The sequence below is a fragment of the Hippopotamus amphibius genome, chromosome 11, assembly GCF_030028045.1.
Source record: "Hippopotamus amphibius kiboko isolate mHipAmp2 chromosome 11, mHipAmp2.hap2, whole genome shotgun sequence".
NCBI classification, from domain to species: domain Eukaryota; kingdom Metazoa; phylum Chordata; class Mammalia; order Artiodactyla; family Hippopotamidae; genus Hippopotamus; species Hippopotamus amphibius.
In genome coordinates, this window is record NC_080196.1 from 41,818,567 (window position 1) to 41,832,177 (window position 13,611).

General features: G+C 38.5%; 1 protein-coding gene across 1 annotated transcript; it reads right to left on the bottom strand.

Annotated features, from left to right (window-relative positions):
* Window positions 1-1,596: 1,596 nt before the first annotated feature.
* On the bottom strand, window positions 1,597-13,566 carry SNRPC (small nuclear ribonucleoprotein polypeptide C). Its single transcript, XM_057700640.1, has 6 exons — window positions 13,498-13,566; window positions 13,100-13,142; window positions 8,376-8,484; window positions 5,943-6,032; window positions 4,543-4,647; window positions 1,597-1,950 (listed from the first exon to the last, which is right to left on the bottom strand). The coding sequence occupies exons 1-6, from the start codon at window positions 13,503-13,505 to the stop codon at window positions 1,826-1,828; spliced, it is 480 nt and encodes a 159-aa protein (XP_057556623.1). The 5' UTR covers window positions 13,506-13,566; the 3' UTR covers window positions 1,597-1,825.
* Between the last annotated feature and the right edge of the window lie 45 nt (window positions 13,567-13,611).

The window sequence follows — 13,611 nt, forward strand, 5'->3', positions numbered from 1 at the left end:
TACTGATGAACTCAGTGGCAGAGGAAGAATAAAGACACAGATGTAGAGAACAGACTTGGGGACATGAGGAGAGGGGGAAGGAGAAGCTGGGACAAAGTGAAAGAGTAGCATTGACATTTATACACTATCAAATGTAAAACATAGCTAGTGGGAAGCAACTGTATAACACAGGGAGATTAACTCGATAATTGGTGATGACCTAGAGGAGTGGGATAGGGAGGGTGGGAGAGAGGCTCAAGAGGGCGGGGATATGGGGATATATGCATGAATACAGCTGATTCACTTTGTTGTACAGCAGAAACTGGCACAACAGTGTAAAGCCATTATATTCCAATAAAGATCGAAAGAAAAAAAAAAGGATGTATTGTACAACATGGGGAATATAGCCAATATGCTGTAATAACTATAAATGGAAAGTAACCTTTAAAAATTGTATAAAATTTGTTTAAATAAAAATGTTTTAATCATTTTAAAAAAATCCAAAATATTAAAAAACTTGGCAAACCTTTCTCCTTCCTCCCTGTCCCCCAGCCACCCATTTACTCTTCATGGACAACCAATATTACCAGTTGCTGATCTGTCCTTCCACAGATCCTGTAAGCACACACAGGCACATACACGTATTTCCTTTTACAAAAGGATAGCAGCAAACAATACATTGTTATGGGAACAAACCAAACTGTGGGACAATGTGTATGCTGGAGCTCTTTCCCCATGACTTCAGAACTTCCTTATTTCAACAAGCATGGTATATGCCACTTTATGCATGTAATGTACTTGATAAATCAGTCCCCTTTCACTGGACACCTATGTGATTTCCAGTCTTTTGCCAAAATGCATCATCTTGTACACGTGTCATTTCACACATATGCAAGTCTATCTGTAGGATAAATTCCTAGACATGGAAATACTATGTCAAAGGATACAAGTACTGTAATTCTGAGCAACACTGCCAAACTGCCCTCCCCAGAGGTTATATCAATTTTCACTCCCACTTGTAATACAGAATAGGAGTTTAGATTTTACACTCAGCCGAATATGAACAACGGCAACAGCTTATTTTCTAGATGCCTCTCTGAAAATATCCTCCTCTTACAGCACAGTGATAAAACAAGTGACATTCTGAAAACACATTCTACGCCATGAAAATCTGCATAATTTTTCCATTACGAATAGAAAATTTTCTGACTGTTTAAAGTCCAAGAAAAAGGAGTTGAGTGAAAGGAGAAGCTCAGGTTAAGGCAATTCTTGCTGTTCTTGGCTGACATGCATTCACTGTGAAACCTTTTTCCCTACTTCAGCAAAAAAGAATTAAAAATTGCCACTTACTACACAAAGTATTATTAATGTGAAAAATTAACCAGGTGCCATTTATTATTTTAATCAACAAAAACTCTACGAGTGTTGGATTTACAAGTTTTTGTGCAAGAGAACTTTACTGAATACAGACAAGGTGCCCAAAGGGACCCATTCTACCGCTAAGGGAAAAGAATGTTATGCAGAGGGCATGCTGAAGGCAGAGTGAGCCAGAGAAACACAACTGGACTCTCCTTTATGATACAAAAAGAATACAGAAGGGAGAAAAAAGGGAACACATTTTTAACTAAAACAGTTGACAATTTTATTTTCACATTTCACAATACAAATGAAAATTGCTTTTTTTGTCCCACTACTCCCCTCCAAAACTACTATCTCTTTGATAGGAAGGGGGAGCAAGTCTTCCTTGTACATCCTGTTAGAAAACATCCCGAGTCACAGCACCATGATCTCCTGATGAAGCAGAACAAGTAATATAAAACTGATATAAAGAGGCTCCCCAATCTCCTTATCTGTCTGGTCGAGTCATTCCTGGCCGAGTGGGCACCATCATGGGACGGGCAGGAGGTCTCATCATTGGGGGCCCAGGCATCATTGGCATGTGGCCTCCCATAGGCGGCCTCATTCCAGGAGCTGAAGGCAAAACAAACAAAAGGAAAAAGGAGAGTCAAAAATACTACTTAGGAGAGCTTGATGGGACTTCAATTAAAGACAAAAAAGTAGCCCCCCCCTGCAAAATGCTGGAAAAAAGACATACTTGACAGAAGAAATGCAACAAATTCATCACATCTGTAAATTACTTAGACATTCTCAAACAAAAAAACAAAAAGGTCAACACAAGAACCATATGGGAATCATGATCTAATGATAGTAAGGGGGAAACTATTAAAAGACTGCTTTCCAGAAATCACCAGGGACTAGTACTTCCCTAAATTGACCTTTTTTCTCACTCAGGGAAATTCACAACTAAGTCACATGTTACTCAGTCAGCTCTTTCCATCAGTTCTATCCACCATACAACCAGGAGCTATTTCATGAATGTACACAGGCACAGAGGACAATCTTACCACTAAGCGTTTGTTCGGAGTTGTAGGAAAGGTGAGCAGGAGGCCCATGCTGAGAACCTGTTAGTAACCATACTTAGCTCAAGTCAAGAAAAATAATAGGCAATAATGTGATTTATAACAATTAGCACACACACACAAATCTGATTTTTCTAATGCATTTCAGAAACTATTAAGAATTTTTTTGAAGTGTCCCATCAATATACCAGCCAAATAAATGAGCCAGGGAAGGGAGAGCAAGCAGACAGGTGAGGGCTGGGGAGGAATACAGGCAGCTTTATACGACTGGTACTGTTCTAATTCCTCAACTGGGTGGTGGGTTCATGGTATTAATTATATTATTATGCCTCATAATTTTCATGTTACGTATCTTCTTTTTAAACATCAAATTTTACCTATTTATTTTCAACTAAATCATTCTGATTAAAGGCTTGCAATAAGTGGTTCAAGAGAAAACTACATTTAAAGTTGAACATAGCCTTATCACAAAAAGTTAAACACAAGTATATGCAAAAACACAAAATCCAACAATTACAGGATTTTTTAAGATAAATTTCAGTAGAAACGGAAAATACTAAACTTCTAAATTTCTTACCAAAAAATCCCTCCATAACATAACCTGTATTCAGCAAATCGGAAGAAACTGATCTAGACCAAAGACTGAAAGTGAGGCCCCTGAAAGCTTGTTTTCTGTGGTCTCCATAATGCATTAAATCTTAATTAGCTGTCAACACTGGCAATGTCTTGTTACTAATAAGTAATTCTAGATTCCTTTTTTCATATTTGTAGTATGGAAATGTTCAAACATACACAAGCATAGAAAAAAGAATATAATGAACATCCATGTACCCATCAACCAGCTTAAATAATTATCCACCCGAGGCTAAGTTTGTTTTATTTTACCCCCACCCATTCTTACCCCTGCCAATCCCCCAACTACTCAATTATTTTAATGCAAATCCCATAATTTTATTATTTTATCCTGGCTAAAAACAACAACAACAACAACAACAACAAAATACTCAGGCGAACTGGCAACACCAAGCCTGTATTCTCAAATGTCAACCATAGGTTGACGCTGAGTTCTAGAAGCCTATGGGACAAGCATTCAGCAATTCACATCCCCAACCCCTCTAAGAATTTGAATTTGTGACCCCGATTTAAGAATGGAAAAGACAACTGAATCACTCAGATTGTGTTTTGGATTCACAAGCCAATAAGGCAGGAATTTTCTTCATCTAAACTCTCCCACCCCTAAATGATACCCACAGGAAGCATACTGAACACTTCTGGCCTTTGCAACTTGTCTTACCAGTTGAGTTGTAGGCTTCTTATGTCAGTTGTATTTACTCTAATTACATAATTTAATTATTCTGCAAACCAATGAAATATGAATGCAGAGAAAGAACTGATTCTATAAAAACTAAGCTGGTACTACGAGACTCAGGCAAATCATCCCCCAAAAAGTACTTACAAATTTGGTAGGCAAGACAATCATAAAAAATAGGAACTAAATTGCCTCACAAGGTCTCTAACCACTTCAAAGAAAATGAAACTAACGTTGGTAAAGGATGCATTGAGTACAGCTTTCTGGTTTATGTAAGAAACAGATGGTGTTCCAATCAGTAGGCCAGTCTCAAAGCAAAGGCCCTGACCATGTATCAGAAAACTCTGCAAATTAATGTACATTTATGTTTCTGTTAAAATAAAACATTTGAGGTATAAGATTTTTCCCCTTCCTGAATAAAAGCTAATTACCAGGCCTAAGGCCTTTTTCTTAAATACTAATTAACCTAGCTAACCTGCAAGATTAAATCAGCAGTAGGAGGTAGCTCTGCTCCAAATCAAAACTGAGAAAAGTAGCAGCACAAATATATATCTACCCTTCCCTTCATTATAAATGGCCAAAAGTCAGGAGTGGGCGAGGAAACAGGAGGGACAGAGGAGAAGAAAAAAAGAGGCAGTCTCACCCTGCTTTCAGTTGTACAAGATCTTTGGATACCATCCAATTACACTGATTAACCAAGTATTTCTTTTTATCATTATAGATTCACCAAATATAATTTGTTGTAATACATTTAGACAGCTAATTCAGAATTCTATTTAAATGGAGAGCTAAAACACAATGGAGCATCCAAGAAGGAAAGAGATTCAAACTTACCAGGTCCCACTGGCATCATCCCAGGAGGAGGAGGGCCCATCATTGGCATCATGGGAGGGCCCCCCATGTGGGGTGCTGGCATCATCCCAGGGCGAGGAGGACCCGCTGAAATAAAGAATGGGGCCTGAGGCTGAGATATGCTTATTAACATTTTCTTTTCTTAATGAAATAGGGCCTCATGATCTTGCCCAAATTCTGTAACAACTTTGGAACTTCTTATGATTTCTTCTATAACACTAGAGCCACAAAAATCAGTGGGCTACAAAACTTTAGTTACTTTATGACTAAAGAAACAAGGACAAGCCTGCCTAGACAGAAGTGTAAAATGAAGATAAGTTTCCTAGGTTAAAATTCCAACCGTTTACATTTTTAAAAGAAGGGTATTATACCCTCTGTAGAGAGCTCCTACAAAAAAAATTGATGAACTTAAGCCACAAGTACATAATTCCAGATCTTCTTTTTTTTTTCAATCAAAACCTAGGTTTAAGAATCTTTGGAAATATGAAAATGTATATGCAGAGATATTCCTTGCAGTATTATTTACAAAAACAACAATCTAGAACAACTTAAATGTCCAACAATAAGCAAACAGTGAGACTAATTATGTACATTCATACCACTGACTACTCCACTTTATTAAAAATAATGGAGTCGAATGCCAGCCAGTCAGGACAAGGTAGGAGAGAGAGCCTGTGAGCCTGACCAGGTCCCAAGATGGCAGGATTCCAAGAAGGGTTTGGTGGGTCACTAGTGGTCTACCCGCACTAGTATGCAACTATTATAAACAGCCTGCTTCTCTGTGTTTATATCCATGATTGTTTACAGGACTGAGTTTAGGTCTCTGAGTTCAATTTCAATCTGAACCCTTCCAGGAGGGCCAGAGAACTTATGGCCTAGTTACTCAATCTCCTGCCTGTCATGCAGAAACAACAAACCTTCCCAGAAAGGAGAGTCCTTTGATCCACTCCTCTTTTAACTGTGCAATTTTTGTCTTTCACAAGGTATATATATATTGGTATTAGATGAGTTACAAGATTAGGAGAGAGACAGGAGTTTATCAGCTACTTCACTCCTCCAGTGTTGTATTCATAGCAGTAAATAATTTAATGGACTGAGCAATACCTCTTTATACATCAGCTCATCTAATCACAGGTACATTTTGAGCTTTCCACTGAATCTATCTCAGACCCACCTGAGATGCCAAAAATAACACCCTAGTAATAATGTAATCAGAAGGCAACTTTACAGATATTTGAGAAATTATACCACTGAAGTTGTCTTCAATTACTGCCTATGTATTTATCTAATGAGCATCTGAAAGCCAACTGTGAGATAATCTAACAAAATCAAGGATACTCTGCCCAGCTACACCCCTTAAGATAAAAACTTTATAAACTTACGGAGACTAGGGGGAGGTGGGATCATTGCCCCTGCAGGAGGAGGAGCAGAGAATGGAGTTGGAGGTATCTTTCCTTGTTGAAATGCAGCGGCTTTGGAGAGAGGAAAAAAAAAACAACAACAACAAACAGTGAATAAGAATTCAACAACCCATTTATTTACTAAAAGTAACCACTTTCTTTTAAATCTTTAACAGTTCCATTATTTCACTCTAAAAAGCATTCATTTAAGATTACTACATCATGGTCTCTACAATTTTTAAAGCAACTTTAGGTACGCACCAGCTTACACTGCAATTAATTGATTTACTGATCTGGGTTTTTTAACTTGTTTTTATTTCATCAGCATTCCTATGGCTCAATTAACTATGAGAGACGAGTTAACTATGAGTGAAAACCTCCCACCTATAAATGTCTTACCAAAGAGCAGCAATCACCTTTAATATGTAGATGTAGTTTACACTCAATTCAAGCTGCTCATAGTTTTGTTTGAAAAATGTGTGATGACTGCCCAGAGGCCAGGCTTTGTAAAATTTCAGTGCTTCCTATAGATGCATTCCTACATCAAAACAATACATCATTTTGGTTTACCAGTTTTGAAATTAACGTCCTGAACTAAGAGATGTAAAAGAAATGAAGATTTCAAAGGAAGAGCCTGCTCCGAAGGAGGTTATCTTAAAAAATGTCCAATACAATTACCTTCTAATTTTTCTTTCAGACAATATGGGGCACAAATGAAAACAGAAGAAACTGAAGATTGTTTATATTTGGTTTGGGAAAGGAGTCATAAATAAATACTAAAATACACACTTATAAAGTCTATTCCTGAATTTGTTAGCCCTTCCCAATTCAGTGCAGCCTGCAGCCCAGACACTCCCCCATTCCACCCCACTCCCACCAGCGCAAAGGAGGTCAAATTACTCAAGTAGATCACTGATAATTCATGGGGACCAGATCCAAAAAATGACCTAGAGCAGAGATTTATGAACAACTATCATATTCCTCCAAACAGAGCCTGTGCTCTCTAAGGGATCGTATCCCCCAGTAAAGGCTTTTCCAGTCAAAAGGCATCTCCTACACGCGGTGCAGGACAGCTTGCAAAGGCTGCACAGGGAGTGGCTAAGCCATTGGCTCAGTAGCAGACTCAACATCAACATAACTGTGAACACCATGAGGTATGCCCCTCAAGGGCTTGCTTCTTCTCCTTTAAAAGTCTTCCATTAAAAACATTTACGCATCCTAAATTATTTTGCTGAGCACAAAAAATAACAAACGTAATGCTAATCTTTAATGCAAGAAACTTCTAAGATCTTTACAAATAGAGGGGAAAATGATTACACTGTATTTTTCCCAAATGAAACGAGATAATGTCTGAGATTTGCTCCTTAATAATCCAGGAGGGAAAAGGGAGTAGATTGCCTCAACAATGGGCAATTCTGTCCCCTGGGGAATACTGGGCAATGCATGAAGATATTCATAATCACAACTGGGAATAGCTATTGGCATCTAGTGGGTCTAGGCCAGGGTTGCTAAACAGTCTACACTGCACAGAACAGCCCCCAAACAAAGAATTATCAGGCCCCAAATATCAATAGTGCTAAGTTTGAGAACTTTAGTATAAATGAAACAAGACTGCTGCAGCTGAGTGATGCGGGCATGGCAGCCATGGGAGGTTTATTCTTTAAAGTTCTCCTTCTATTGTGCTTAAAATTTTCCATGATAGTTTTGCTTTTTAAAAAATAAAATAAAATAAAATCACACCACAACCAAAGTCCACACTTGCCTGCCAGCTCTGGGTACGATGAACAATTAGGAAAGGCCATGTTTCAAATACACCTGGATGATCTAACATAAAAATGCAATATCTCTTTCTGTCAGTGCCTTGGACCCAACTACCCTAAACAACAAATATGTTCCTAATTAAACAAAAAGAGTATGGCATGTATGGCAGGGGTCCAAAACACACCCAGACTATTCTGTCACATCAGTTACTTCCTTTGTGACCAGTTATCTTTGTCAGGACAACAAAGAATGAAAGTCTCTCAAAGTCTTCAAAGAGAGCCACAAACTCACCCCCACCTTTTCCTACCCTAACAGGAAAACGGATCTAAAAACTATGGATCATTACAAAGGAGGTTTTATATAAATTTGCTACAAAATCTGGTCCACATCAATAGTGAAATATTAGGCAACTCATTCTTCTCTGCCCAGTTTCCCAGTCTAACCAATACCTGATTGCTCTAACCTCAAAAATTAATATTAATGTTTTCCTATATCCCTGGGAAACCAGTGACCTTCCACTTCTTTCATTCAGCACATAAGAATGCTCCTACTTATCATTCAGAATGTGCTGCTTCTGTGAAAAACAACAGAGAGACAGGGACGAGAAAGAATGGGACCATTCTAACCACATCAGAACAAGAGACTGAAACGCACTTGTTTTGTCAATCAGGCTCTGAGCCTGCTCTTCCATCCATTTCTGATAGTAGTCTTTCACATTCTCTTTGTGTTTTCGACCACTGCAGTGTGTCTTTCTCACAGATGGCTGTAAAACAAAAGGTCGTATCAGTCAGAGAAAAAAATATCCAAAACCAGAAATTTGTTAAAGCCTTACCTTTTTATAGGTAGCATGGCTACCTTTAGCAGCTTTAGCTGGTGCCAAAGCATCATTTAAAAACATTATCCAGCAATGTACTGTGGCAATTTACCTACTGTATTTATTATCTAAACCAGGGGTCAGAACATGATGGCTCATGCGTCAGCCACCTGACTTTGCGGGGAAAAAAAAAATACTGGAACACAGCAGTGTTCATTTGTTTATGTATAGTCTACATTGTCTCTCTACAACAGCAGAGTTGAGTAATTGCAACAAAGACTACATGGTCCACAAACCGAAAATAATTACAATCTGGCATTTGAAGAAAAAGTTTGCAAACCACTGATCTAGAACACAATATCATTTTAATGCCCTTTCTTAGGTTATTTTTCAGCAAAATAATATAGCTTACGTACATTTAAATAACACTGTTTATGGGAATATATTCTTTAAAAGGACCATGGGTCTAGAATACAGACTCCATGTGAATCACACACAGACCTTTGTCTCTAGCCACTAATACTTTTGTTCTTTCTTTATCAGTTTTATTGAGGTAAAACTGGCATAAAATACACTCCACACAGTTAACCTTTTGTTTTTCTAAGTTAACATTTATTTAACTCTTACTACATGCCAGACACCATGCTATGTACTTTACAAGTAGTGCGTCAATCTCCATAAAAATCACATGTGCATGGTACAGTGGGATACCAATCAGAAAGAATGAATCACTGATACATGCAATATGGACAAATCTCAAAAATGTGCTGAGCAAAAGAAATTCGACACACATTGAGTATATAAGGCTCCATTCACATGAAGTTTAAAACCAGTAATAATAATCTTCGGTCATAAAAACCAGATCAGTCAGTGCCAGGGGTGCTGGGGACTGACTGTATAAAAGCACTGAGGGGACTTCCCTGGTGGTGCAGTGGTTAAGAATCCACCCGCCAATGCAAGGGACACAGGTTCGAGCCCTGGTCTGGGAAGATCCCACACGCCTCGGAGCAACTAAGCCCGTGCGCCACAACTACGGAGTCTGTGCTCTAAAGTCCGTGAACCACAACTATTTTTGAGCCCACATGCCACAACTACTGAAGCCTGCATGCCTAGAGCCCATGCTCCACAACAGAAGCCACCTCAATGAGAAGCTTACGCACCAAAATGAAAAGTAGCCCCCACTCACTGCAACAAAGACCCAACTCAGCCAATAAATAAATAAATAAATAATTTTATTTAAAAAAAAAAAGCACTGAGGAACTTTCTGGAGTGATGGAAAAGTTCTATATCTTGATGCATACATCAAGTTGCAATCTTTTGACAAGTCATAAAACTGTACACTTAAAATGTGTGCATTTAATTGAATATAAACTAGAACTCAGTATAATTGATTTTAAAAATCACAAGGCTATTATCTTCTATTTATGCTTAAAGACTTGTCTCAAAACACAGAGATGGTAAGCAGCAAACCAAGTCTGGAATCCAGACCTCACTGAGATGCTCCTCAGGGCTGCCTTCATCTCTCTTCACATGACTGCTTCAGCAGTGACAGACATGACCAATGTCATGTGAGCAGAAACTGTCTTTTTATGGTCTATATCTCAAAATACTGTTCCCTGTCACTGAACCACTGCTTACACTAACACCACAATGGACCCTTAAGAATAGTAACAAAATCATGCCTAGGAAACAGCAAAAGTGCAAAAGGTAGAGCACTGAATGTTCATACATTTTAAAGTCCACCACAGGGACTGCTTCAATCACTATGGAAACTTCCTATTTTCACAAGTATCATGTTATAACAACAGTATTACAAGGATTCCTGACATTTCTCATAAAGAGATATTTATTATAAAGAGAGATTTTTCCATTCTCTGAATTCTGGCATTAGCAAGATGAGTGAGTATATGACAATATAGCACTGAAAAAAGGTGGAAAGGCATGGCCTCCCATACTGACAACTTCAGAAAATTATGACTAGGGATTTGACCTAGAGAAAGGGTTAGGGACACAAAACCAAACCAAAACAAAACAAAATGACGGGGAATCTATAGGCAAGCTACTACCAGTACCGACTTACGGGAGGAGTTTCCTTCAGGACAATCTATAATAATATTTAGAACTATTATTTCTTCAAGAGGAACCACCCTACTTACACGGTCCACAAATCTATTAATGCTGGATTACATCTAACCATGTGTTAGAAAGAATTCCAAATGAAGTGACAACAGAGATATTATTGGCTACGTTCTTGAAGCTACTATTCAAGATGACATCATGACTGAGTTCTGATTTCATCAGGTTTCTGCAGAGGCAGCAAAATAGAGCTGTAATTCTCAAGGTATGGCTCACAGACACCACTCAAAGTGCAAGACAGACCAGTGAATTTTAATGTTAACACATCGTTTGATATGGTTTCAGATTCCACACTGCAACTAACCATGTGTTGAGTTTGGGTACTATAAAGTATTAAAGAAAATCCACAATTGTCTAAAAATGCTATTAAAGTACTCCCATATCCATGTGAGGATGGATTCTTCATATACTTCAACCAAAACATAGTGCAACAGATTTAAAGTAGAAGATGAGACTCTGCCAGCTTCCATTAAGTCAAATGTTACAGAGGATTCCAAAAATGTTAAAACGCCATTCTTCATACTGAATTTTTTGTTTTGGAAAACAGCTACTTTTCATTTTTATTTTTTTTAATTAATTTATTTATTTACTTATTTTATTGGCTGTGTTGGGTCTTTTTTGCTGTGCATGGGCCTTCTTTTAGTTGCAGTGAGTGAGGGCTACTCTTCGCTGTGGTGCGCGGATTCCTCATTGTCGTGGCTTCTCTTGTTGAGGAGCACGGGCTCTAGGCGCGTGGGCTTCAGTAATTGCAGCACATGGGCTCAACAGTTGTGGCTCATGGGCTCTAAAGTGCAGGCTCAAAAGTTGTAGCACACGGGCTTCGTTGCTCCGCGGCATGTGGGATCTTCCTGGAGCAGGGATCGAACCCGTGTCCCCTGCATTGGCAGGCGGATTCTTAACCACTGCGCCACTTATGAAGTCCCTCATTTTTAAAATGTTATTTCTGTTACAAGGAAAAAAGGTCTGTTATCATTACCTTTAAATGAATTAATAAGTATTTTTTAAGTTTAAGTTATAACTTCAAATACAGCAAATTTTAATGGATATAACCCACTTTTTTTTTTTAATAATCCAGTAATTTTTAAGAGTGTAAAGGGAACATGAGACAAAAAAGTTTGAGAGCTGCTGGCACAGATACTCTGGAGTTAAACTGCCTAGACCCATTCTCCAGCTCTACACAACTTATTGGTTTTGTAACATCCAGTCAGTTATTTATCCACACTGCCTCAGTTTCCCCTCTGTAAAATGGGAGACAATAGCAACCTCATAGGATTATCATGAGCATTAAACAAAATGATACATGTAAAGCATTTGGAACACTGCCTGACACACAATAAATATTCAATCTTAGTTGCTGCTATTATTTGTTGAGCAATTTTTAATCAAATCAAAGTATTCAGTTTAAAATTCAGGCATTTCTTTCCAATTTAATCAAACATTTGAGTCCTGACACAATCAAATATTTGAACTTCAGGACATTTTCCTAGAATTTTTACTTGTCATATACTTTTTATAATCTTTAAACTTGCTAAAGCTTTATCATTTGGGGTCCCCAGTGAAAACACTGACTGATGGAAGACTAACTTTGAATTATGAAAACAGTCACAGGAAGGATGGAAAAACACCCCAAAGTATTTCCTCCAAGCAGTAGCCCTTAAACCTTAGCAAGATGAAAAATACAAAGTACAAAATGTTTTAAAAATCTAATTTAGGGAGTTCCCTGGTGCTCTAACAGTTAGGATTTCGGGCTTTCACTCTCATGGCCTGGGTTCAATCTCTGGTCAGGGAACTGGGACCACACAAGCTGCGCTGTGCAACCAAAAAAAAAAAGTCTAATTTATTACACATAAGGCTTTTTTAGGTTTCCTCTTATTAAAAAACAACAGCTTTATTGAGCTATAATTCATGGGTCATACATCTTACAGACTTGAAGTGTACAATCCAATGGGTTTTCGGTGTATTCACCGAGTTGGGCAAGCACCACTACAATCAATTTTATTTTTTTAACTGAATAATAATTGATTTATGTTATATTAGTTTCAGGTGTACAACACAGCGATTCAATATTTTTGTAGATTATGCTCTGTTTAAAGTTACAAAATAAAGGCTATATTTCCCCTATGCTGTACAATTATCTATTTTACATATAGCACTTTAACCTCTTAATCCCATACCCCTATCTTGCCCCTCCCCACTTTCCTCTCCTCACTGGTAACCACTAGTTTGTTCTTTATATCAGTGAGTCTGTTTCTGTTTTGTTACATACATTCGTTTGCCTTGTTTTTTAGATTCCCTGTATAAGTGATAACACAGTTATTTATCTTTGAGTGACTTATTTCACTAAGCATAATACTCTCTAGGTCCATCCACTTTCTTGCAAATGGCAGACATATACGGTTTTTTGAAACTTAAAAGAAACACTACTTACAGAGTCATGGGTGAGGTATGTATCGCAGTAGTCACAATAAAACCTGGAAAGAGGAGGAAGGAAGAGAAAAAGAGAAGATGACAACCAGTTACTAGATGCCCATCCACCGAGGCGCTGTTCACTGAAGATAAAATATAAAATAAAATAAAAGACCTATTCACGATGCGAAGACATCAAACAAAAGCGACCTGACAAAAGCCAAGCTTTTTGGTTGCCTTATGCGGAGTGGACCTCCACACTTGCAAAGGAGTATCTAGAGAGCCGGGTTTCCCTTCCTCCCCCAGACCCTCTCCCTCCCCCAGAGGCTCCTGGAGCCACAACCCGCTCTGCGTCCCCCCGCAGGGCCACAATTAGTAATCGTGACCGCGAACACCCCCAGATTTACGCCCCCCACTCACTTAGGCATTTTGCTCTGCAGGCCGTTGAGAACGCCTTTCCGCGCCGCCCGGAAGTGACGCGCACAGTAAGCGCCGCCGCGGCGGAAGCGACGAGTCAAACGCGACTTCAGAAAG

Excerpts from the sequence above, each read along its gene's own strand:
- SNRPC (XM_057700640.1), bottom strand. Across the intron at positions 6,033-8,375 it reads GAGCCTGATTGACAAAACAA|CCGCTGCATTTCAACAAGGA; the intron begins GTGCGTTTCAGT and ends CTCTCTCCAAAG. Across the intron at positions 4,648-5,942 it reads CCCACCTCCCCCTAGTCTCC|CGGGTCCTCCTCGCCCTGGG; the intron begins GTAAGTTTATAA and ends TCTTTATTTCAG.